At 56.4% G+C, this 21,749-nt stretch overlaps 2 protein-coding genes across 2 annotated transcripts; one reads left to right on the plus strand and one right to left on the minus strand.

Annotated features, from left to right (window-relative positions):
- Positions 1 to 911: 911 nt before the first annotated feature.
- Positions 912 to 3,403, minus strand: LOC133283192 (microtubule nucleation factor SSNA1-like). The gene is given in 4 exon segments (XM_061479762.1): positions 912 to 1,136; positions 2,992 to 3,191; positions 3,287 to 3,353; positions 3,356 to 3,403. Coding segments are annotated over 4 exon segments (438 nt in total). The 3' UTR covers positions 912 to 1,013.
- Positions 3,358 to 14,321, plus strand: ANAPC2 (anaphase promoting complex subunit 2). Its single transcript, XM_061479758.1, has 13 exons — positions 3,358 to 3,485; positions 4,156 to 4,778; positions 5,290 to 5,422; positions 7,972 to 8,146; positions 8,289 to 8,408; positions 8,921 to 9,038; positions 9,120 to 9,301; positions 9,426 to 9,567; positions 10,298 to 10,373; positions 10,876 to 11,079; positions 12,781 to 12,910; positions 13,239 to 13,474; positions 13,865 to 14,321. The coding sequence occupies exons 1-13, from the start codon at positions 3,402 to 3,404 to the stop codon at positions 14,075 to 14,077; spliced, it is 2,436 nt and encodes an 811-aa protein (XP_061335742.1). The 5' UTR covers positions 3,358 to 3,401; the 3' UTR covers positions 14,078 to 14,321.
- The last annotated feature ends 7,428 nt before the right edge of the window (positions 14,322 to 21,749 follow it).

A 21,749-nucleotide genomic window follows, 5' to 3' on the forward strand; every position in this document is an offset into this window, starting at 1 on the left:
CCATTAATGGAATATTTCAGGACAAGATTCTGAGACTGGGGTAGAATGAGGAAATCCAGGATCTCTAGTGACCACTGGAGGCTTAAGGGATGAGTAAGTTACCAGATATGCAGTTAAACACTGAGCACTGCCCATGGTCAGTAGCTGTGCGCACAGCCAAAGGAGATGGGGGCTATGTCTGAAGAAAAGCTCATGCACAGCTTCTCTAGGAGAAAAGGACCCTGTGAGCATCTTGCACTGCAGAAAAGCTGAGGCCAGTGTAAGGCAGCTCTGTTTCTAGATCTGCAACTGCAGGGGCTAAAGCAATTAAAGTTAGGGACAAGGTGTCTGAACTGGTCCTGACTGTTCTGCTCTGGGTCAATGGGGAATGCTAAAGCCAACAATATCCTGCAGCTAATCCCACTGACTTCAGCAAATCTCAGCCTGGTTTGGGTTAAAGCTCCTCCATCTCCAACCCCTGCCACGGGCAGGGACACCTTCCACTAGAGCAGCTTGCTCCAAGCCCCTGTGTCCAACCTGGCCTTGAACACTGCCAGGGACGGGGCAGCCACAGCTTCTCTGGGCACCCTGTGCTGTTCTCAGCGCCTGAAACTCCTCTGGCTAGCACAGGCTCAGTGGAGTACGGGAGTGCAGTGTGCTTCTTGAGAGGAGCATGTGGGGCTCTACCTTGTAGCTGTGATTTGCACCTCGGTGAGTGCTGCCTCTGCACTTCCCTGTCACTACCAGAGGAACTCTGCTTGCTTTTGGCAGAGCAAGGTGAGTGCTGTCTGGAGGGCAGCAGCTGCCAGGTCACCTCCTGGGCTGTGCTTCATTACTGTGCTCAAAAGAAAGGGTATTTTGTTGCAGATGCCCACCCTGATCTCTAGCACTTGAGGATTAACTTCATAGCTCTAACACCACAGTGCATCCAAAAGGGAAGTCGTCAGGACAAGGACCTTTATTACACGTGGCACCCTTGCACCAGAGCAGGAGCTGTCCCAGACCAGCAGGGCTGTCCGGGCTGAAGAACGAGTTTAGGAACGCTTTTGTTCATGTGCTTGTTTTTCTTTTGAAGTGCTTTGCTGCTCGCTGCCTTTACCAGCATTCCCAGGTCCTTCCTCCAGGGTATCCAGCAATGCCTGAGAACTCTCCAGGATCTGGGAAAGCAAGAAATAAACACAGCTTATTTTTACATAAACTGTTTGGGAGTTCCCCTGGAATTCAGCTGATCCTGCAGCAGGAGGGATCCTCACAGTGTCTACGTCTCAGTAATGTATCATCCTGTCTCCCTGCTGGAATACCTCTGACTACAAAACACCTTGGCCCATTTATGTCTTGGAGCAGGAGGCAGAGAACTTCTGGAGCAGGACGTGGGGTGAACTTTGGGTTGGGTTTGGGGGGGTTGGTTTGTTTCAAAGGGAGCTGTTGCTACCTGGCCTTTTCAGAGCAGTATTAAAGAGTGGTCAGCTGAGCTGGTTTCAGGCATCTTCCACTGTTAAAACTGCACTCTAGGTTTCTTGCTTCAAGACTAAGTCCACAATGGCCTTAAGTCAGATTAAATCTTCCCCTTTATTCGTTTTCTCCTATTTTTAGCTTACATTGTATGTAACCTAACACTCCCACTCATTATCCTCGAGGAAGTGAGGCTGCAACAGGTTTAGATCTTGCTGCCCGTCCATGTCACCATTTTAAACACAGAGGACAATTGTAATGAAGTGTGATATGAGGGTGCAGTCCCAAAGATCATCTGCGTTCCTATGAGCCTGTGGAAATCACTGTGCGGTCAGAGAGCTGAAGGTCAGTGCCTGCAGGATGAGACACTGAGAGGATGTGTTGGGACGTTGCCATCTTGTCCCTGGATGAAGGTGGAGTGAGTGCTGTGCCTCGTAGGGGCTGGGGCGGGCAAATTCCAGTAAACATGGGTCCATTTGCGGGCTGTTGTGACCTGTACCTGGGGTAAGGTTTCTTTTAGAAGCTGCTGTTTGCCGCTGTAGCTTCACAACACGAGTTTTAAGCTGTCCAGTTTTTATGTGGGTTCCCCCCGTCACCCCAAACCATCAGGTCCTGAAGCAGGCTGGGAAAACAGCTCGGGCCTCCCCTGAGAAATGACTGTCACGGGAAGGTACTGCCTTTGGGAGATGAGGATGTGACAGAGAGCGCTTGATCCCATTCAACAAATGAGAAAAGGGGGATTTCAGCAGGAGCTGACAGGGGAACGGTGCTTTTGAACCAAACAGCTCCTGGTTCAGGTGTTACCCTACGCGCAGGATCAAGCACTCCCTGCCTGGCAGTTTACTGCTATAGGAAAGGTGAATGGGTTGAGGAAGCAAAATAATGGTAGCACCCTTGTGGGGTTTGTCCCCTTCCTACCCCTGTACTGGGCCAGCAGCTCGGCTCTTTTAATGATACCGTTCCCTTAGAGATGGAATAAATGACATTACAAGCTGGGCAAGCAGAGCGGTCAGAAGCTCTGTCACTGCAGTGTGTTGTTACCTGTGTGAATGTGTGGTCTTCTGAGTCAATGTCTCAGCTCTGGTTTCCTCCTTTCTCTCTGGGCACCCTGTGCCAGCGCCTCAGCACCCTCCCAGGGAAGAGCTTCTGCCTAAGAGCTCATCTCAGTCTCCCCTCTGGCAGGTTAAAGCCATTCCCCTTGGCCTGTCCCTACATCCCTTGTCCCAAGCCCCTCTCCAGGTTTCCTGCAGCCCCTTTAGGCACTGGAGCTGCTCTCAGGTCTCCCCTTCAGGAGCCTTCTCTTCTCCAGGCTGCCCCAGCCCAGCTCTCTCAGCCTGGCTCCAGAGCAGAGCTGCTCCATTTCCCCGCAGGTGATGCTTCGTGACATGGTCTTTACTGGGCTACACGTGAGGACCACCGATGTCTTGTATCAGTGTGCTTTATCCAGGCCCAAATGCACCAAACCAAACCAAACCCCGACCTCCTCCATGGGTGTGCTGCGTGTGCAAGGAGCTCTGTCCGGGGCCGGGGATGCGGTCAGCGGGTGCCGCTCGGGGGTACCTGGCCGCAGGCCACCTCTGTCTCGGCTATGGTCCGGTCCAGCTCCGCGCGGGCTGCCAGGTCCCGGGCCAGGCTCTCGCTGGTGCCCGCCAGCCGCTCGGTGAGCGCCCAGATGCGGCGCTGCAGCCGGCTCCGCTCCGCCTCCCGCTCCCGGATCCGCCCGCTCAGCTCGTCCCGCCGGGCGCGCAGCTCCGCCAGCCCTGCGCGGCACCGACCGTCAGCGCCGGCCGCGGCCCGGGCCCCGCAGCCCCCGGCCCCCGCAGCCCCCGGCCCCGCAGCCGCCGGCCCCGCTCACCGTCCCGCAGCTCCGCTCCGTACCCGCGCAGCGCGGCCCCGGCCCCGCTCATCTCCGCGGCGCGGCCCTGCCCAACGCCCCGCCGCGCTCCGCCCCTTCCTGCGGCGCGGCCCGCATGGAGCCGCCGGCGGGCGCCGGGCTCTCGGCCGCCTGGCACGCGCTGAGCACGGCGCTGGTGCCGCCCGCGGCCCTGGGGCTGGTGAGGGGCCGGGACGGGCGGGGGGGGGGGAAACGCCCTGGTCCCCGCTCCCCTCACGGGCCTCAGGGCCGCGGAGGGTCCGGACGTCACCGCGGGCCCCGGGGCGGCCCCATCCTGGTCCGGTCCCGTCCACGTCCGGGTCCTGTTCTCGGTGCCGGGGTTGGGGAGGGGGGGGGACGACGTATGGAACCGGCGGCGTGGAACGAGGGCCGGGGGGAGCGGGGTGCGGCGGCTGTGTGTGTGCGCGGGGCTGCCAGGGGAGGGCCGCGGGTCCAGCCCTGCCCTGCACGGCTCCGTGCTGCGGCTCCGCGGGGAGGGTTTGGGTTCTGAGGCCCCGAGGCTGAGCCGTGGCTCCCCCACCGGCACGTGTGCTGCGGGAGCCGCCGGCGGGGGCGGCAGTGGACAAGGCTGCCCCATCCCTGGCAGTGTTCAAGGCCAGGTTGGACGCAGGGGCTTGGAGCAAGCTGCTCTAGTGGAAGGTGTCCCTGCCTGTGGCAGGGGTTGGAGCTGGATCCCCATCAGGTCTCCATGGATGAACAGCATCCGCTTGATGCTGTTTGGCAGCAGAGCCCATGTGCATTTGGTCCCTGCGCTTTATGCGGAGGGTCTCTTCCGCCACATCCTCCTAGAGAAGTCTGTGACTTGACTTGTTATCCCCTCCTCTTTCCAGGCCGCACCGAGGTCCAGTGCTGTGGGGCCGCTGAAGGATGCCGACCTGCGGGCAGCCCTGGACGTGCTGCGGTGTTATGACCTGCACTCGGTCGTGGAGGAGTGGTTCATCGAGGTGCTGCAGACGGACCTCCAGGCAAATATAGCTCCTGAGTTCTGGAACTGCATCAGCCAGTATGAAAACACGGCCGAGGAGCCCCAGTGCTCCTCACTCCTCCTGGATGCGTTCTGTCTCCTCAAGTGCCGCCTGGACCCCTACCTGAACAGCCTGGAACTCCTGGAGAGATGGACCAAGGCAGGCCTGCTCCTGGGGACAGGCGCTCAGATGCTGCAAGAGAAGGTCTACACCATGTTCAAAGCTATCCTTTTCTTCTCCACTACCAAATCCTTCCAGGAGATGATCCAGCAGTTCTACAGCCGTACGTTCAGGATATACATGCGGCAGTGGAAGAAAGGAGAAGATGGAAGCAATGAGTGTGAGAGCAGCATGAGTGAGACCGAGCAGGAGAGTGATACGGAGGAGGGCGGAGGAGAGAGCGCGCTGTGTGCGGGCTGCAGCAGCAGGAGAGAGCAGTGCTGGTGCCCCAAAGCCATGGAGCAGTTTCAGCAGCTCAATGATATCCTGTACGTACGTTGTGGGGTGGTGGTGGCTGTCCCTCGGAGCAAGCAGATGGTCTGGGTGGGGAGCAGCAGCAGGTCTTGATGTCTGAATACAGGAGTTAGGTGGGAAGTCAGGCTGGTTTGTGGTACTGGGTAGGGAACTTGACACGAGTTCTGTGGCTGGTTGCCAACTGATGGTTGAAGTAGAGCAGATCTTCAGGTAGAAGGTTCCTCTCCTTGTATATGAGAGTATCTTCTTGCTCTGAGGCCTTCTGTCTGCAAGGAAGCAAAGCCTTCTAAATGAGACAGCTTTTGATGGCCAGAAAATAATGTTTCTAAGGAGGATGGGGTGTTGGTGGTGTCATGTGTTATATACCTGTGCCTCTATGTGGGCTGTCGGAGCATTTGAACTAAGGCCTGGGCCTGCAGCAGTGGAGCAGCAGGGAGGAAGGTGCCTTCAGGAAGTCAGAGTGTCTCTGTTTGCTCGTACCTTTGCTTCCCTCGCTCTGAGCTCAGTCGCTGTTGGTCTCTGCAGCCGCCGGCTGAACCTGCTGGAGAGAGTGAGCGCCGACGCCGTCACCACCATCCTGCACAGGATGATAGAGGAGAGGATGGAGCAGCGGTGCAGGGGGGAATACGAACACTCCTTCCTCAACGAGTTCCAGGAGGTAAGGAGGGCAGCGGGGGCCCTGCCTGTGGAGATGTGCAGCTGCTCCTGGTGCAGCTCAGGCTAGAGCAAATTCAACCTGAAAACCTCTGGTCCAGGGCTGTGACTCCACCGCCCCAGCAGAGACGTGGTTAAAGCTCCCTGGTTTGATTTATGTTTGAGGGGGAGGTTTGCTCTGCCCTGTGTGCAGTGGACCTTTGTATTTCACCTGCTGATGTCCCTAGTAATGAGGGAGTTGCTGTGGTTCTGTTTTATCAACAAGAACATGTAGTGTGCCTCGCCTGCAGAGGACGCTCCCTCTGCATCAGCAGGGCCATCATCATTTGTGTGGCTGTTTTCTGGCATCTTTCCCATTTTTCAGCACCCCATTAAAACAGGAAGCAAGGATGGGTGCTGAGCACCTCCCATACAAAGGCAAACTGAGGACATTGGGGCTGTTCAGCCTGGAGAAGAGAAGCTGCGTGGAGACCTCAGAGCAGCTTCCAGTGTTTGAGGGGGCTACAAGGATGCTGGAGAGGGGCTCTTCATTAGGGACTGCAGTGATAGGACAAGGGGTGATGGGTTCAAACTGAAACAGGGGAAAGTTCAGGTTAGATCTAAGGCAGAAGCTCTTCCCTGTGAGGGTGCTGAGGCGCTGGCACAGGGTGCCCAGAGAAGCTGTGGCTGCCCCATCCCTGGCAGTGTTCAAGGCCAGGTTGGACACAGGGGCTTGGAGCAAGCTGCTCTAGTGGAAGGGGTCCCTGCCTGTGGCAGGGGTTGGAGCTGGAGGAGCTTTAAGGTCCCTTCCAACACAAACCAGGCTGGGACTCTGTGATAGATCTCACCATTGGACTGCACAGAACTAAATTCCTTCTTGCAACAGCCCAGTCGTTTTGCTGCTGCCTCGAACCAAGTTTGTGTTGGGCTCTTTACCCAGTGTGGCCTTAAAGTCAGACCCTTCTCCAGGTTATGGCTTTTCCAGGATACAGCCATGGCTCTGCAGGCTAGCCCTGTGCTCCTTGTTCCTTTGCCTGTGTCAAAGAGCAACCCATGAAGTCAGTTTGCTGTGCAAATCCGACCGCTGTCTGCTTTCCTGGTCTCCTTGCTGTTTCCCATGCCAGCCTCTTTTGTTGCCTGCAAGCATCAGCAGTCACTTTATGTTTACTTCCCTTTAGTTGCCCTGCAACACTTCCTTTATTGGAGCTGGTGTGAAAAGCTTTTGTTTGACCTGGAGCTTGTTTATGAGAAAAGGCAGCTGCATTCCACTTGCCAGACCTTGCAAGGTCCCTTTGTTCCCACCTCCTCAGAAGGGCCGGTGTGTTTGGCCCCAAGTGTTGGAGCGTGTCAGAGTTAGGAAGAGATGATTTTAAGGAAGAAAAGAAGCCTGGCAACAGAAAGGTAAAACAGGAGAAAAAAGAGTCTGAGAGGCAGCCTGCCGAAAGTCCAGGCGCTGAGAGCAAACCTGTGTCAGACACAGCAGCAACAGCTCTCGGTGTCAGCTCATAACTGGGTTATAACTGGAGCACTCAGAGATAAACTCATGGGGACAAGTGGGTTGGTTTGATAATAATTATATTCCTTAAAACTGAGTTGTGTGGCATCAGTTACAGCCCTTCCCTTCAGCCTTTAGGAACATTCCTTATCCTCTGCCTCACTTTTGCCCAGCTCAGTGCCCAGGTCTTCTGTAGTCCCTGCTTTCATCCTGCCCTGGCATTGGCAGAACTTGTGCATTTCATTGTTTCCTCAGGTGAGTAGGTGATTAAAACTGACCAGAGCCAGACCTTGACAGCATTTGTGTTGCAGGCTGTGGAAATCTAACAAAACCCATTCAATATCCAGTAACTATTAATCCTCAGGTACTATCGTAAGAAGTGCCACAATTTGTCACCTTAAAGGGGGAATGAACGCCCCCCTGAACACTTCTCTTGAACATCCACACATTGCAATTTGCCAATTACACATTTCTCTGTAAGAAAACTCAAATATATCAAAACCTGAACCTTCTGGTGCTCCCTTTTCAGTTTTTCATTTTGTCATTCAGTGAGTAGGCCGGTATTTGAGGTCTTGGTTTCAAGTGCCTGAGTTTGGGTGGTTGTCTGAGCCCCTGGCGTGGCTTGCTTGCTCTTCATTGATTTCAGGAATTGTAGAGATTTTAGGTTGAGGATGGTGCTCCTTTCTGGAGCCCAGCACCCATGCACAGTCCCCAGTCACCCCTTATCTTCTCAGACACATCTGCATAGTGTATATCCTGTATCTTTAGTTAAAGTTCACAGTCAAGGCCAGGTTGGATGGGGCTTGGAGCAAGCTGCTCTAGTGGAAGGTGTCCCTGCCCATGGCAGGGGTTGGAGCTGGATGGGCTTTAAGGTCCCTTCCAACCCAAACCATTCTATGATCCTCAGCTGTAACCCAGGCAGGGTGCATTTGGAGAGTGGCTGGAGGTGGTGCTGTCTTTTTCTAGCAGCCCATTTCTGCTTGCTGTGGTAGGTGTGGGATGAAGGGTTAAGTGTGGGATCCAGCTGTGCATCCAGCTGTGGTGTTCACCGCCTCTGTGCTCTCCCTGTCCTTGTGCAGTGGATTGAGAAGGTAATTGGCTGGCTCAGCAGGGTTTTCCTGCAAGATGGTCCCTCTGCTCACTCCTCTTCAGAAGCCAGCAGCACCCTGAAGCGCTGGCGGTGCCACGTCCAGAGGTTCTTCTACCGCATCTACGCCAGCATGCGCATTGAAGAGCTCTTCAGCATCATTCGAGGTAGGTGAGACCCACTCAGTGTTCATTCACTCTTGGACTTGGATGGGATGAATGATAGATCTGTCCCCTGATGTGCCACGCTGCCTCCTCCAGCCTTCCAGAGGAGCATGGCCACTGTTCATAGGCACTGCTTGGTTTGTAGATTTCCCAGAGTCGAAGCCCGCAGTGGAGGACCTCAAGTTCTGCCTGGAAAGGACTAATCAGAGGCAGCAGCTGCTCAGCTCCCTGAAAAGTGCTCTGGAAATGCGGCTTCTGCATCCAGGTGGGTTTTGCATCCCCATGTGTGTCGTAACACACATTGTGTTGTAAGGAACCTGGGCATGAGTGGGGGTCTGCTGGGAGCCATCGTCTGATCTTGTGTTTGAGGAGGCTGGGCACGTCGCATGCTCTCTGTGTTCAGCTGAGCATGGACAGCAGTAGATGGTTATAGCCAGCCCATTTTTGCCTCATTTTCACAGTATGGTGAGGAGCTGCACTGGAAGTTTAGCTTTGGTCCAGGTGGAAACAGGCTTCTTTGCTGTGTGTGGTTGGATCTCTTCATGCACAGTCAGGGCTCAGCTGGTTTTTGGTGCGCTCTGAGCCTGTGCTCACAGTTGGAACTGCTTTCTCAGACACATGGATCCAATCTCTCCCTCTGGCTGAGGCAGTAGGGCAGCAAGCCCTTTGCCTCCGACTCCATAGATCAAACCAAGGGCTTGCAGCATCCAGGCTTCTTGCATCCAAGCCATTAGTCTGTGCTCTGGGACTCTGACTCCCTCTGCCCCATTCCTGTAGGAGTCAACACATCCGACATCATCACTCTGTATATCTCAGCCATCAAGGCCTTGCGGGAGCTTGACCCCTCCATGGTTATCCTGGAGGTCGCCTGTGAGCCCATCAGGAAGTATCTGAGGTAAGAGGCTTGTGGGGCAGCCTTAGGCATCCCCTTTTCCTCCTCTTCCCTTCCCTTGCTCTGTTTTGTTGCTGTTGGCAGGACGCGGGAGGACACGGTGCGGCAGATCGTGGCTGGGCTCACAGGGGATGCTGAGGGCTCTGGTGATCTTGCAAACGAGCTCTCAAAAGCTGACCCAGTGACCCTGGAGAATGGCCAGGAGAGTGATGATGACATTGCAGAACCAGGGGACTGGGTTCCTGACCCAGTTGATGCAGATCCAGGTTAGATGCCAAGACCAGAAGTTGTAGTAGGTTCGCTGCAGACTTGAGCAGCTCGTTTGCTTCTGCTCTCTAGCTGAGCTGGGGCAAGTCTCTATTGATGTGACACTGTGCTGGATTTCACCAGGAAAATCAAGTTCCAAGCGTCGTTCCTCAGACATCATCAGCCTCCTGGTGAGCATCTACGGCAGCAAAGACCTGTTCATCAATGAGTACCGCACGCTCCTGGCCGACCGGCTGCTGCATCAGTTCAACTACAGTGCTGAGAGGTGAGGTTCAAGTGCCCAAGCCCAGGGCATTCCATGGTGAAATCACCTGATAAAGGTGTGCTACAGACTCCCCTGTGAACACCGGGAATGTCTTTGGCCATTTTCTCTGTAGCTTTGGGTTTGCATCTGGAATTTCATGTGCTCACTTCTTCTCGGACTGCTTCCTCCTCAGTCCTGCCCTTGGCTTGCACAAGTAGGGCAGCACGTAGGAAACTGGAGGTACCAACACCCTCTTAGCTCTATCTCACATGTTCTGGTGGCCCTCACAACCTGCACAGGCTGCTGAGGGTCAGCAGAAAGTGTCCAAGCAAGCAAAAGAGATGAAGCAACAGGAAACCTCAGGTGCAACACAGCTGTGTCTCTTGATTCAACAGCTCAGTGGTTTTCCTGTCTGTGAAGTGCTTCTACTGCAAACCATATCTGGGATGGGCAAACTCGGGCAAGTGGCTCACCAAACGCTGAGGTTGCTCTGTGGTGTTGAGGGGATTGGCTCCACATGATGCTCATCTGAATGAAAGGGATGGGAAGGTCTTCGAAAAGCTGCTGCTCCCCAGAGGTTGCTCCTCACTTAGATGCTGGGAGGCATCCTCTCAGATAAAGAGCTTTGCAGGGTCCTAGGAGGAGCACCCTGTGCCAGGGTCTGCCTCTCTGGGCTGTGTTGAAGGGGTGGAGGCCAAGCCAGGCTCGTTGGCTGAGGGACCTGGGTCTGATCTGCTCTTTCTCTTACCAGGGAGATCCGCAACGTGGAGCTGCTGAAGCTGCGGTTTGGGGAAGCTCAGATGCACTATTGTGAAGTCATGTTAAAAGTAATTTTTATCAATGAAATTCAAATCCTGGCGTTTTGAGCTTGTTGGGGAAGAGAAGGACCCCAAAAAAGGGTCTTTTAGGAAAGTTGGGTTCCCAAAATCCCAGTGAGGGCACTGCTTCATGACAGGCAGAAGTGCATTCAAATCAAGTCTGGTTTTTAAGCCCTGTGGGTTGTGTTATTGACCCTGGGGGATGGTTGCTCTGGTGCTGTTGTCTCTCCTGCCCTTCCTGCAGTACAGTATCCTGGCATTTAAGAGGTGAGCTCTTCCAGCTCCTCTAAGGTTGGGACTCTGGAGTTTAATTCACTTGGAGCACTGTGAGAAATACACAGGTCTGAGGGACTCCAGTGCAGGCCAGTGTTGAGCTGCAGGCCCTCCCTCAACCCTTTCTAATGTCCCCATCATCATTTGGAGACAAGGCTGGTCACCTTGGTGAGGTTTGCTGTTGGTTAACACTGACTTGGGGAGAAGGGGCTGCCTGAGCTTCCTCTGCCTTTTCCAGGATATGGCAGACTCCCGACGCATTAACGCCAACATCCGTGATGAAGAAGAGAAGCTTCCAGAGGAGGAGAGGCCACCCTTCAGCCTCGTGGCTGTTATCCTGTCCAGTGAGTTCTGGCCACCACTGAAAGAGGAGAAGCTGGAGCTTCCAGAGCAGGTCAAGGAAGCCATGGAAGCCTATTCCAAGAAGTATGAGAAATTAAAGGTGAGGCAGACTTTGTTAGATAGCATGGGCCTTGAGAAGTCCCCTTTAACATCCCTTCGGCTTTAGCTGCTGGTAAACCCACACTGTTACAGTGGAGCCCCAAAGTTCTTCAGCTTTGAATCAGTGTTGGAGGCTGCACTAGCTTAGCTGAGCCAAAGGAAGGGTTGATCTCTGGGGGTGCCTGGTCATTGTGGTGACTGCAGTTTGGTGGTTTTCTACAACGTGACTGTGTTTGTTGGTTAAATGGGTTCTGAGCTGGAAGTTCTTAAGCTTGTTGGCCATCCTGTAGCAGTAGAAGCAACCTCCTGTCCCTGTTGGGCCTCTGTTCTTCACTACTCTGGCACTCTCCTCCCCTGTTTATCCTCTCGAAAAGAAACTTAACATGCTCTCATTTGAAGAGTCCCTTAGTCTGGAGTTAGGTGAGTGCTGCTGCCTCTTGTGCCTGTGGTTTCTCCTGGCTTGTTTCATCCATTTCTGGAGGGTTCCTGAACACGTTAAGACAATTCAGGTGCAAGTTTTTTTGACAGTGGCTCAGACATAGGATCCATGTCTTTATAAACAGCGTGCAATGGAGACACACAGAGGAAATATAAGCAACTGTGCAATATTCTTTTGTGTTCTCTGGGTGCTTGACCACGGTGGTTAAATAGAGAAGGCTGAGATGCGTCTTGCATTGCACATAGAGTGGGTTGGGAGCAGGAGCATCTGTCTGGATATCAAAGAGAGATGTAGGTCATTTCCAGAGTTGTGCTCTTGGCTTTGTCTGGAGCGCAGAACACACATCTGGAGCGCAGAACACACATCTGGAGCATGGAGGGTTCAGATTTAGCAGTTAGGCTGGTACCGTGTCTGTGTGCACATGCAGGTGGTTCTTTGCAGCCAACCTGAACAGTTTGGTGCTTTATGCAGATGTTCCTCTTTAACTGTCCACTTGTGCTCTGATCACTTCCAGCTTGGTTTTCTGTATCCTTTCTTGTTACTATACACGAGGTGATATGTGCCATGAGGCTGGGAAGCTCCCAGCTCTAGGTCCTGTCTCTTCTCCCATGGCAGATGGGGAAGCCAGCTGATGCCTGTGCCTGCAGAAAAATTAGTTAGGAGGGTATGAATGTGGCTGCCCCATCCCTGGCAGTGTTCAAGGCCAGGTTGGACACAGAGGCTTGGAGCAAGCTGCTCTAGTGGAAGGTGTCCCTGCCCATGGCAGGGGTTGGGACTGGATGAGCTTTGAGCTCCCTTCCAGCCCAAACTAATCTATGACTCTATGAAGGAGGGAGCAGCCTCCTTGAGCATCCTCAGCCTTAAAGCAAGCAGTGCTCTTCTCACATCAGTATCAGAAGAGACTACTTCTCTTCTGAGGAAATCCTGCCCCAGATGCATATTTCTTTTCCAGTAGGAGTTTGTCCTGAGCAACCCAATTGGTCTTCCAGTGTTTCCTCAACCTCCACATTACCCTACCGGGGAGCTGAGTAACCGGTGTTTATGCAGGAGAGGGGCACTGGTCTTGGGTAAGGGCTGAACCACAACTGGTGCTGAGGAGGATGTTCCCCATGAGGGATGGTGGCAGTGCTGGGCGACTCATGAGGGGAGCAGCTTTGGTACCTGGCAGAGGTGTGTGACGTGCAGAGGGGCATTTGCAGTAACGCAGCACTGAGTGGTTCCTGCTGGAAGATCTGCTGTGAGCGGCTGCTTCCCCTTTTCCAGGCCATGAGGACCCTGAACTGGAAGTACCACCTGGGCCTGGTGAGCTTGGACGTGGAGCTGGCGGATCGCACCCTCTCGCTGTCCGTGTCTCCTGTGCACGCTGCCATCATTCTGCACTTCCAGACCAAGAGTGAGTGGCAGCGGCTCGGTGTTACCCCAGTGTCTGTCAGCTTCCCAGGGGTGGAGGGGAAGGCCGTGGTCCTGGGGTAGCTGAAGGCTCTGAGAGCAGGACCAAGGCCTGGTTCATGGACTTGCATCTACCGCAGCGCTCAGCCAGGTCTCCGGCTCTCCTAGGAGACAGCACCCAGCAGGGCCCCAGCTCAGCGCTCTGTGTTCAGGCAGTCACTGCTCGCTCCTGACAGCGGCTCCCCAGCCTTCCCCATCCTCTTACCAAGCCCTGGCACGCTGGGGGTGGGCAGATGTCCTGTTCTCTTCTCTGATACCCGTGCTCTCTGCAGGTACATGGACACTGACGGAGCTGAGTGAGGTGCTCAAGGTGCCCGTGACGTCGCTGAAGCGCAAGATGACGCTGTGGCTGCAACAGGGTGTCCTGCGAGAGGAGCCCCAGGGCACCTTCACTGTGATTGAGGAGGAGCAGAAGGACCAGGTGGAGAAGGTTGTTCTGATAGACAGTGACGAGGAGGGGGACTCTGCCATGGCCTCGCAGGCTGACCAGAAAGAGGAAGAGCTGCAGGTACTGTCCGTGTGTCTTGGCTGCCTGCAAAGGCAGCAGGATGATGCAAACATCCCCTGCTTTTGGGACTGGGGAATCTGATTAAGGTGATGCATTTTGGATTTGCAGTTTCCATGGCAAGTCCAGGTTTTTGGAGGGTGTTTGAAGTGGGTATCTCTTAACGCTCGTTGGTGCATGTGCTGGTTTGCAGCCTTCCCTCCAGAAAAGTGCCCTGCTGTGTGTCCCAGCACCTGATGCGGTTCTGTTTGAAGACCAAACGCTCATGGCTGAGAGCAGAACTTGCTGTCAGCTCCAGCCCTGCTCTGCGTTTGGGATACAGGATGCTAAAGCACCCCTTTCCTCCTGGTACAGACGACCGTGTGATTTACTGTTGCTGTGTGTCCCCTGCAGCTGTTCTGGACGTACATCCAGGCCATGCTGACCAACCTGGAGAGCCTGTCCTTGGAGAGGATTCACAGCATGCTGAAGATGTTTGTGATGACAGGCCCCGTGGTGACAGAAATCGATATCCAAGAGCTCCAGGGTTTCCTCCAGAAGAAGGTCCGGGACCAGCAGCTCATCTACTCCGGAGGTGTCTATCGCCTGCCCAAGAACTGCAACTAAGGGGGGCAGTGTCCCTGCTCCGGGCCTGTGCTCACCTCCTGGTGCCACCCAGCTCTGGGTACTTTCTCTGTGCCCTCTTCCCCGGATGGGTGTCCTTTTCCACATGGAGACAGCTCAGGAGCACTCTGGGCCATGCACACCCCAACTCTGGGTCTGGGGCTGCTCCCTGCTTTGCTTTTCCTCCCTTATGTGAGTGTCTGGGCCCACTTCACTGGTTAATAAAAGCCAGCAGTCTCCTTTTTCAGATGGTACCAGCTCTCCACTCCTCTTTCCACGCTTGGCATCAGCATTCCCATGCTGGAAGGGCAGGGAGGAAACTCCCCCGTCTGGAAGGCACCATCTCCCTTTCCCTGGGTCTCATCTGTCCCCAGGAGGTTTTGGAGGGGGCTCTTGGCTCCAGTTGCTCTCTGGGTCTCTTTGCGTGGCTAAAGCAGCGTCTTGCATCTGGCTGTGATGGGTGAGACCCTGCACAGGAGCAAGGGCTGATGCTGTCTCCTTTGGCTTACATGGGAGGAACTCCAGGGCCTGCTTCTCCTTGTTTGGAACTCTTAAATTGGGTGGAATAATTTCACTGTGGGATGAGGAATGCTTTAAATGGATGAGATGTAGCAGTTCCTCAGGGCAAGCAGTTGGGTCCGGGAGGATAATTAAGTGGATTATTGAGGCAGTGGTAGGATTGCTTTGCCGTGGCATGGATACGCATCTCCAGCACCACAGGGCTGCCCTTGAGCCATCATCTGGTGGAGCTTTGGGGTTTCTGGCACCACTGAGATCAACGAGGCAGCTGGATGGGAGAATCCTTGAGCTCCCCTGGTTAAACATTGTGTCCCAACCTGGGTATCGAGCAGGGGGGGTCCATTCTGTCTCCCCTTCACAGCATTCGGGCTTCCTCAGTCCGGTGAGTTTGGCTCATCAGGAGGAACACGGATCATAGGATGCAGGGGAATCTGGGGGGGGGGTTGTACTAACACCTTGCTTTCTGTGAAGCAAATTTGTTCCCACAGCCCAGGGAGTCTTTGTCCTCTGCTGAATCTTCTACCCCAGCCTGTGGGCAGGAGCTGGAGCTCAGATAGCAAAGGGTCCCGCTGAGAACTGCCTCACGGCTGTGCCTCCAGGGGCACGGAGACTCCTGCAACACGGAAAGCCAGGGCTGCACATCACCCTATTTAACATTTAACCTGGGTTGTCAGTGCCTAAAGGGCCGCCAGGCTCACACTTTGTGCAGCTGCAGGCAGCAGAGTGTGGTGCTTGTCTTCCCCTTGGGCATGTTCCTGTTTTTCCCTTGCGGGTGGGAGCACGTGTTCCTGTTTCCCTGTGGCACTTCGCTCCTGGCTGGTGCTGGTGTGGCACTGGGAGCCCTTTGGTGTGTTCTGCTGTGATGCTTAGAATGTCCCTTGTGCTGTAGAGGCTGTGGCAATAACAAATCCCCATCTGTGAACCTATAGGATATTGCTCCAGGTAAAGCCAAGAAGGATAACGAGTGGCTGAGCCCAGATGGCAGCAGGCAGGGAAGGGAAACACTGAGCGTCCCCATGAGCCCCTGGCAGGACAGCCAGCTGGAGCTGCTGCTGTTTGAGGCTGGGCAGAGTGGCCAGGACACGGCCTTGTCACTGCTGTGCCCTGCATGGGATGTGGCTGGGGACATCCCTGGGAGCCACATGTCAAGGGCACCAGACATGGAATGCTGTCGATCTTCGATCCCAGGCACAGGTCTCTGCTGCCACTGGGTGCTCCTGCAGCGGGGTTTTCCCTTGCAGAAACCACCTCCTGGAGCACTCTCCATATCCCGTGAGTCTCCACATTCCCTCAGAGGCTGCTCAGCTCCTTGTGCCTTTGCTCAGCTCAGACACTTGGCCCACGCCGGATAAATCAAAGCAGCCCACAAGTGCCTGGGCTCCATCCAAACCCCACATGGCCATGAGGGCGAGCGGGAGCAGGACATGGGCTGGCTGTGCCCACATCCCTCAGGACACCTCTTCCCTGTTCGTGCTGCAGGGGCAGAGCCCCAGGGCTGCCTTTCCCAGCTCCCTGTGCTCTGCTTTGGGGTGTTTTCCAGGAAGGGAAGCTGAGCACAGGGAAGCACCCGGAGGGGCAGCAGGAGCGCCGGGGTGTGACAGGGCACGTCCTGCTCCTCCCTTGGCTGACCATGGAGTGTCTGGGCACGCTGCGGCCGCGCCGCGGTGGGGAAACAGCTCTTTGATCCATTGGGATCAAAGGAACCACCAGCTTCGTGCCAGCACTGCTGGCGGCCACAGACGGAGCCAGGGCTGGCTGCTGGGGCAAGGGACGCGGCTGGGGGGGACTGCAGGGCCCGGCTGGTTCTGCTCTGCTCACACAGGCACAAACACTTGTGACTGCAAAAGTGTTCTGGAGAGGAGAAAGCTCCTGAAGGGGAGAGCTCAGAGCAGCTCCAGTGCCTGAAGGGGCTGCAGGAAAGCTGGAGAGGGGCTTGGGACAAGGGATGTAGGGACAGGCCAAGGGGAATGGCTTTAACCTGCCCGAGGGGAGACTGAGCTGAGCTCTTAGGCAGAAGCTCTTCCCTGGGAGGGTGCTGAGGCGCTGGCACAGGGTGCCCAGAGAAGCTGTGGCTGCCCCATCCCTGGCAGTGCTCAAGGCCAGGTTGGACACAGGGGCTTGGAGCAAGCTGCTCTAGTGGAAGGGGTCCCTGCCCGTGGCAGGGGTTGGAGCTGGAGGAGCTTTAAGGTCCCTTTAACACAAACCAGGCTGGGATCCTGTGATTAGCCAGTATTATTTACGTATGTATGGGTACAGGTGGATGTATTCCTCTCACGTTGCTTTGTCACCCCCAGAACAGGGTGCTGCAGGGCCATTACCCATCCTCAGCAGCACCTCAGAGTGAGGTGAGGGGCACATCCAGCCCTTTCGCCATGCCCAAAGCCGTAGCCCTGCCATGGAGATCAGAGAAGGGAAGGGCCCAGGACGAGCATCTTTCCTGTCCTGACTGTTCCCAGCTGCGCTGATGCTGCCCCATGGGAAGGGCATTGGGATAGGATGAGTTTGTCCATCGTGAGCGCAGGGTGAGCTCTGCTGCTGCTTAGGGGACCCGGAGTCACTTCTCTTGGTGCGGCCGAGCCAGGGCCACCGGCTGAGCTGTTAAAGTGCTTGTTCCACAGCATTACAGTAGGAAAACTCCTGCTTTAATGAGCCCTGGGGCTTGTCTGGAATGTGAAAGTCTGGAAACTGATTGGAACAAGCTGGAAATGCGGCTTCCAGCCTGAACAGGGGGAGCTGCAGGGTGGGAAGAAAGGGCTTTGGGCTCTTCCCTCCGCTGTTGGCTGTGCAGCCGCATTGCTTCAGGCTGGAGCTGCACACGCTGGCCAAGGCAAAGCCCTGTCCCATGTCTTTGCCTTTGCAAATCAGAGGATGGTTTGAGTTGGAAGGGACCTTAAAGACCACGTAGTTCCAACAGCTTTTAGAGGAAAGAAACGAAAAGCATTCGTAGCTTTAAAATGCAGGTACGATCCCACTGCTTTACTCCTTAGGGGCTCGGAAATGGCTTTGGCTCCTCTGCAGCACTTTACAGGCACCCTTGCTGCCTGGGACAAGCACCTTCTATGAACACTCATTCACACGGGAGAGAGTGAATGGTCACTGCCTGTGAAATGAGTTGATATTTACAGCAGGACCCTGTAAGGGACTGTCCCAGGACATCTGTACGTGACAGTCTCAGGGTGCTGTAGGTGACAGTCTCAGGGTGCTGTAGGTGACAGTCTCAGGACGCTGTAGGTGCCAGTCTCAGGACGCTGTAGGTGACAGTCTCAGGGTGCTGTAGGTGACAGTCTCAGGGTGCTGTAGGTGCCAGTCTCAGGACGCTGTAGGTGACAGTCTCAGGACGCTGTAGGTGACAGTCTCAGGGTGCTGTAGGTGACAGTCTCAGGACGCTGTAGGTGACAGTCTCAGGACGCTGTAGGTGACAGTCTCAGGACGCTGTAGGTGACAGTCTCAGGACGCTGTAGGTGACAGTCTCAGGGTGCTGTAGGTGACAGTCTCAGGACGCTGTAGGTGACAGTCTCAGGGTGCTGTAGGTGACAGCCTCAGGACGCTGTAGGTGACAGCCTCAGGACGCTGTAGGTGCCAGTCTCAGGACGCTGTAGGTGACAGTCTCAGGACGCTGTAGGTGCCAGTCTCAGGACGCTGTAGGTGACAGTCTCAGGGTGCTGTAGGTGCCAGTCTCAGGACGCTGTAGGTGACAGTCTCAGGGTGCTGTAGGTGCCTGTCCCACCGGCCGCAGGAAGCAGCCGCAGGCGCTCACTGCACTTCATCTTTTCCAAATTATTTCCCAAGTTTTCTGTTTTTAGCCCCAATTTTTCACTTTTTTCCCCAGAGCGTGACCCTGAAACCTCCCTGGCCCAGCGGCCTCTGCCACTGCTCCCTGCCCTCTCCTGTCGCTGGCCCCAGCATCCACGGTGGCACTGAGCCTGCCCAGCTCGTTGTGGCACAGCCAGGAGCCTTCCCAGTGCCAACGGCAGCACGTGAAGGGCCGAAGCTGCCAGAATCCTTTTCTCCCTGTTTTATCCTTCTTTAAATCCTTTTGGTAAGGTGGGGACGGAGCTCGGCTGCATCAGAAAGCAGCAGTGGATTTCAGCTGGGTTTCGGGAGCGGGCATCGGGACCAGCACCCCTGAACGGCTTTAACTCCACAAATCCCATGAGATTCCTCGCTTTCCATTGAGAAGAGCGATCGCCCTCAGTTCCCTTGCTCTATGCATAAACTGTTTAGAAGGGCCCCGCTGACCCAAGCAGGATGCGGGCTCCCGGGCCCAGCGTAAACTGTTTGGGTTATTGTGGAAGCTGCTCACAAGGGCTGGAAACTTTTGGTAACGGTGAGGCCAGGCTCAGTGCCCCAGGAAACGGGAGCCCCTGCTCTGCTCCTGCCTGCACGCCGCGGTTCTGCTGCTCCTGCCTCTTGCCACGGGTTCAGGATGCAGGAGGGCTGATGCTGCGATGGGACCCCATGGGAACGAGGAGCAGCAGCGATTCAGGGCGCGCGGACGCAAAGGTGGGCGACAGAAAACAAAACCCACCCGAGAGCCCAAGTCATTGCTGATGGGGTGGGGGCTCACAGGGCAAAAAGGGCAGCTCCGGGCTTGGGTAAGGCGCTATGGGTCTGGGAAAGGGCTGGACGCTGCAGGTGATGCTCGCGCAGCCCCACACTGGGGAAGCTGCTCCCACCATGGGGCGGGTTACTTCGTTATACACTTTAATTCTTCCTTGTTTGGGGCTTCCGTGTCCCCATCCCAGCACCATTTCCCCTTCTCCACTTGCAGCCTCTCACTTTTAGTTTCTGTGCTCCCCGCTCCCGGCTGTGCCTCCATGGGGCACATTTCATCCCTGCGCCCGTTTTCCTGCACCTCCGAGCCCGTGACCTTTTCAGCTGCTTTTTTTGCTTCTTTTTGAACAGATTTCCTCCTTTTCGCAGAGTTTCCCTGGGCAAGGCCGGTGCTGTGGGGATGGGAGCACAGAGCTGATGGGGCTCACGCTGGACCCGTTCTGGGCACCCCCCCAAAGGGACCCACTGGCCTCGGGGGGCTTCATTGAGCTTCCTGTGGCTCCTGGGGCAGCACAGTGCCGGGGGCACTTGCACGTGTCTGGGCTGCAGCTTAACAGCCCTGGGGGTGTTCTGGCAACAAGGCAAAAACAGAGGAAAGACCTAAAATCGCCCTTGTAAATCAGTGCTCAGCAGCAATGGGCCCTGTGGTCCCCCCCATCTGCAGCAATGCCTCCTGGTGGGGACCAGACCAGGGGGTGCCCATCACCTGCGGGTACCCAGATGGGGGGTGCTGGTCAGGGGCTGGTACCAGCACCTCGGCTCCGAGGTCCCCGTGCCTCCATCCCTGGGGATCTCCCACCCTTCCCTGCGGGTGCCCCATGGAGGGGACGTTTGTGCAGGGTTTGCAGGAAGGGCCCAGCCCAGCCCGGCCGCTTCCTCCCCGCCAGGGGCCCAGCTTGGGGGTCCCGGCACCGGCACCCGCAGGGACACGGAGGGGGTCCAGGGATCGAGGGACACGGTGAGTGGGGGCCTGGGGCTGGGGGGAGAGAGGCCTGGCCCAATGCACACCCCTCCTGCAACAGACCCCCCTCTGCATGCATAGAGCCCCTCCACACTGCACTGCCCCACTGCATGCATACAGCCCCCCCACACTGCACTGCCCCACTGCATGCGTACAGCCCCCACCCACTGCACTGCCCCACTGCATGCGTACAGCCCCCACCCACTGCACTGCCCCACTGCATGCGTACAGCTCCCCCCACTGCACTGCCCCACTGCATGTGTAGAGCCCCCACCCCTGCACTGCCCCACTGCATGTGTAGAGCCCCCACCCCTGCACTGCCCCACTGCATGCGTACAGCCCCGCCTAGGTAACCTGCCCCACTGCACAGGCATGGCCCCCCACTGCTGTCCTGCTTACGTGGTGTGTGTATCCCCCACCCCATTCCCCCACTGCACTGCTCTGATGCCCATGTGTGCCCCTCCTTCATCAGACACCCCCCCCCCCATGTACACAGCCTACTGCATTGCATGTGGGGGTCCCCAGGGTGCGCTGCCCCCCAACTGCCTTGCCACACTGCCCACATGTGTGCCCCTACCCCTGACATCCCCTCCCCATGGCACACAGCAGCACAGCAGCTTGCTGCCCCACTTTGGGGTACCAGAGGTCTCAGAGCCCAGGGCTGTGGCAGGGGCAGCAGCAGCACAGCCGGGAGTATGAGCAGGTTCCATGGTCCTGTCCCTCTTGTCCCCATGGGCCGCACCAGGGGGACATCCCCATGTGGGACACCTCTTGCTGCCAGTGATGCCCCGACCCATCCTCCTGCTCTCCCAGGCGCTCCCCCGGCTTCTTTGGCCATCACCCCAGACCAAGCTGATGATTTTGGGAGGCTGATGGGCATCAGCACCAGGTCACCATCCCCAGCTGCAAGTGCCAGCCCTGCATCGCCCCGCATGCATCACCCCATCACCTGCACGGGCACCCCACAGCCGTGCTTGGCACCCTGGGTCAGGCTGCCCCACATGGGTCCCCATCCCCATGCGCCATTGTCCCATGCAGGTTGGTCCCATGTCCCCACTACAACCAGGACCTCCGGCCGTGGCCCCCGGCCCCTCTGCCTGCAGCTTGGGGCAGTTTGGAACCCCCATCTCCAGAAAGGGCGCGCACTGAGCCCTTCCTCCACCTCCCTCGGTTTCCTGATGCGTTTTGGAGGCTTCCTGCCCCTGTTCCCCCTGGGCTGCCCATGGGGTGCTGGGGATGGCTCACACTGCCCCCGCTTACAGCCCTCAGGTGGTGCCCGGGAGCCGCTTTCCCTCCAGTTGCTTCCTTTCGGGTCCTTGGGGCATCGCTGGGGTTTTCCAACGGTTTCAGCGGTGCTCGGGGAGGTTCCTCCCTTGCAAAACGGAATTAGCCTGAGCCCATCTCTTGCCGTGGCCGCCCCTGGAGGAGCAAGCTCCTTGGGGCAGGACCTCCAGCTTGGGTCCGGCCCCACGCATCCCAACCCTGAGAGCAGGACCCGGAGCTCCGTGCCGATGGACGGACATCCCCCAGCTGAGCTCCTGCTCCTTCCTGACACAGAATCCCCCAGGGCTGCAGGGATTTGTTAGGCAAATCCCAGCCTCAGCCCCAGCGAGGTCCGGTGCCCGGCAGAGACTCTGCGGG

The sequence above is a fragment of the Pezoporus flaviventris genome, unplaced genomic scaffold, assembly GCF_033815535.1.
Source record: "Pezoporus flaviventris isolate CSIRO_AGI_PZ_B2104156 unplaced genomic scaffold, CSIRO_AGI_Pfla_v1 ptg000154l, whole genome shotgun sequence".
In the NCBI taxonomy this organism is placed as follows: Eukaryota; Metazoa; Chordata; class Aves; order Psittaciformes; family Psittacidae; genus Pezoporus; species Pezoporus flaviventris.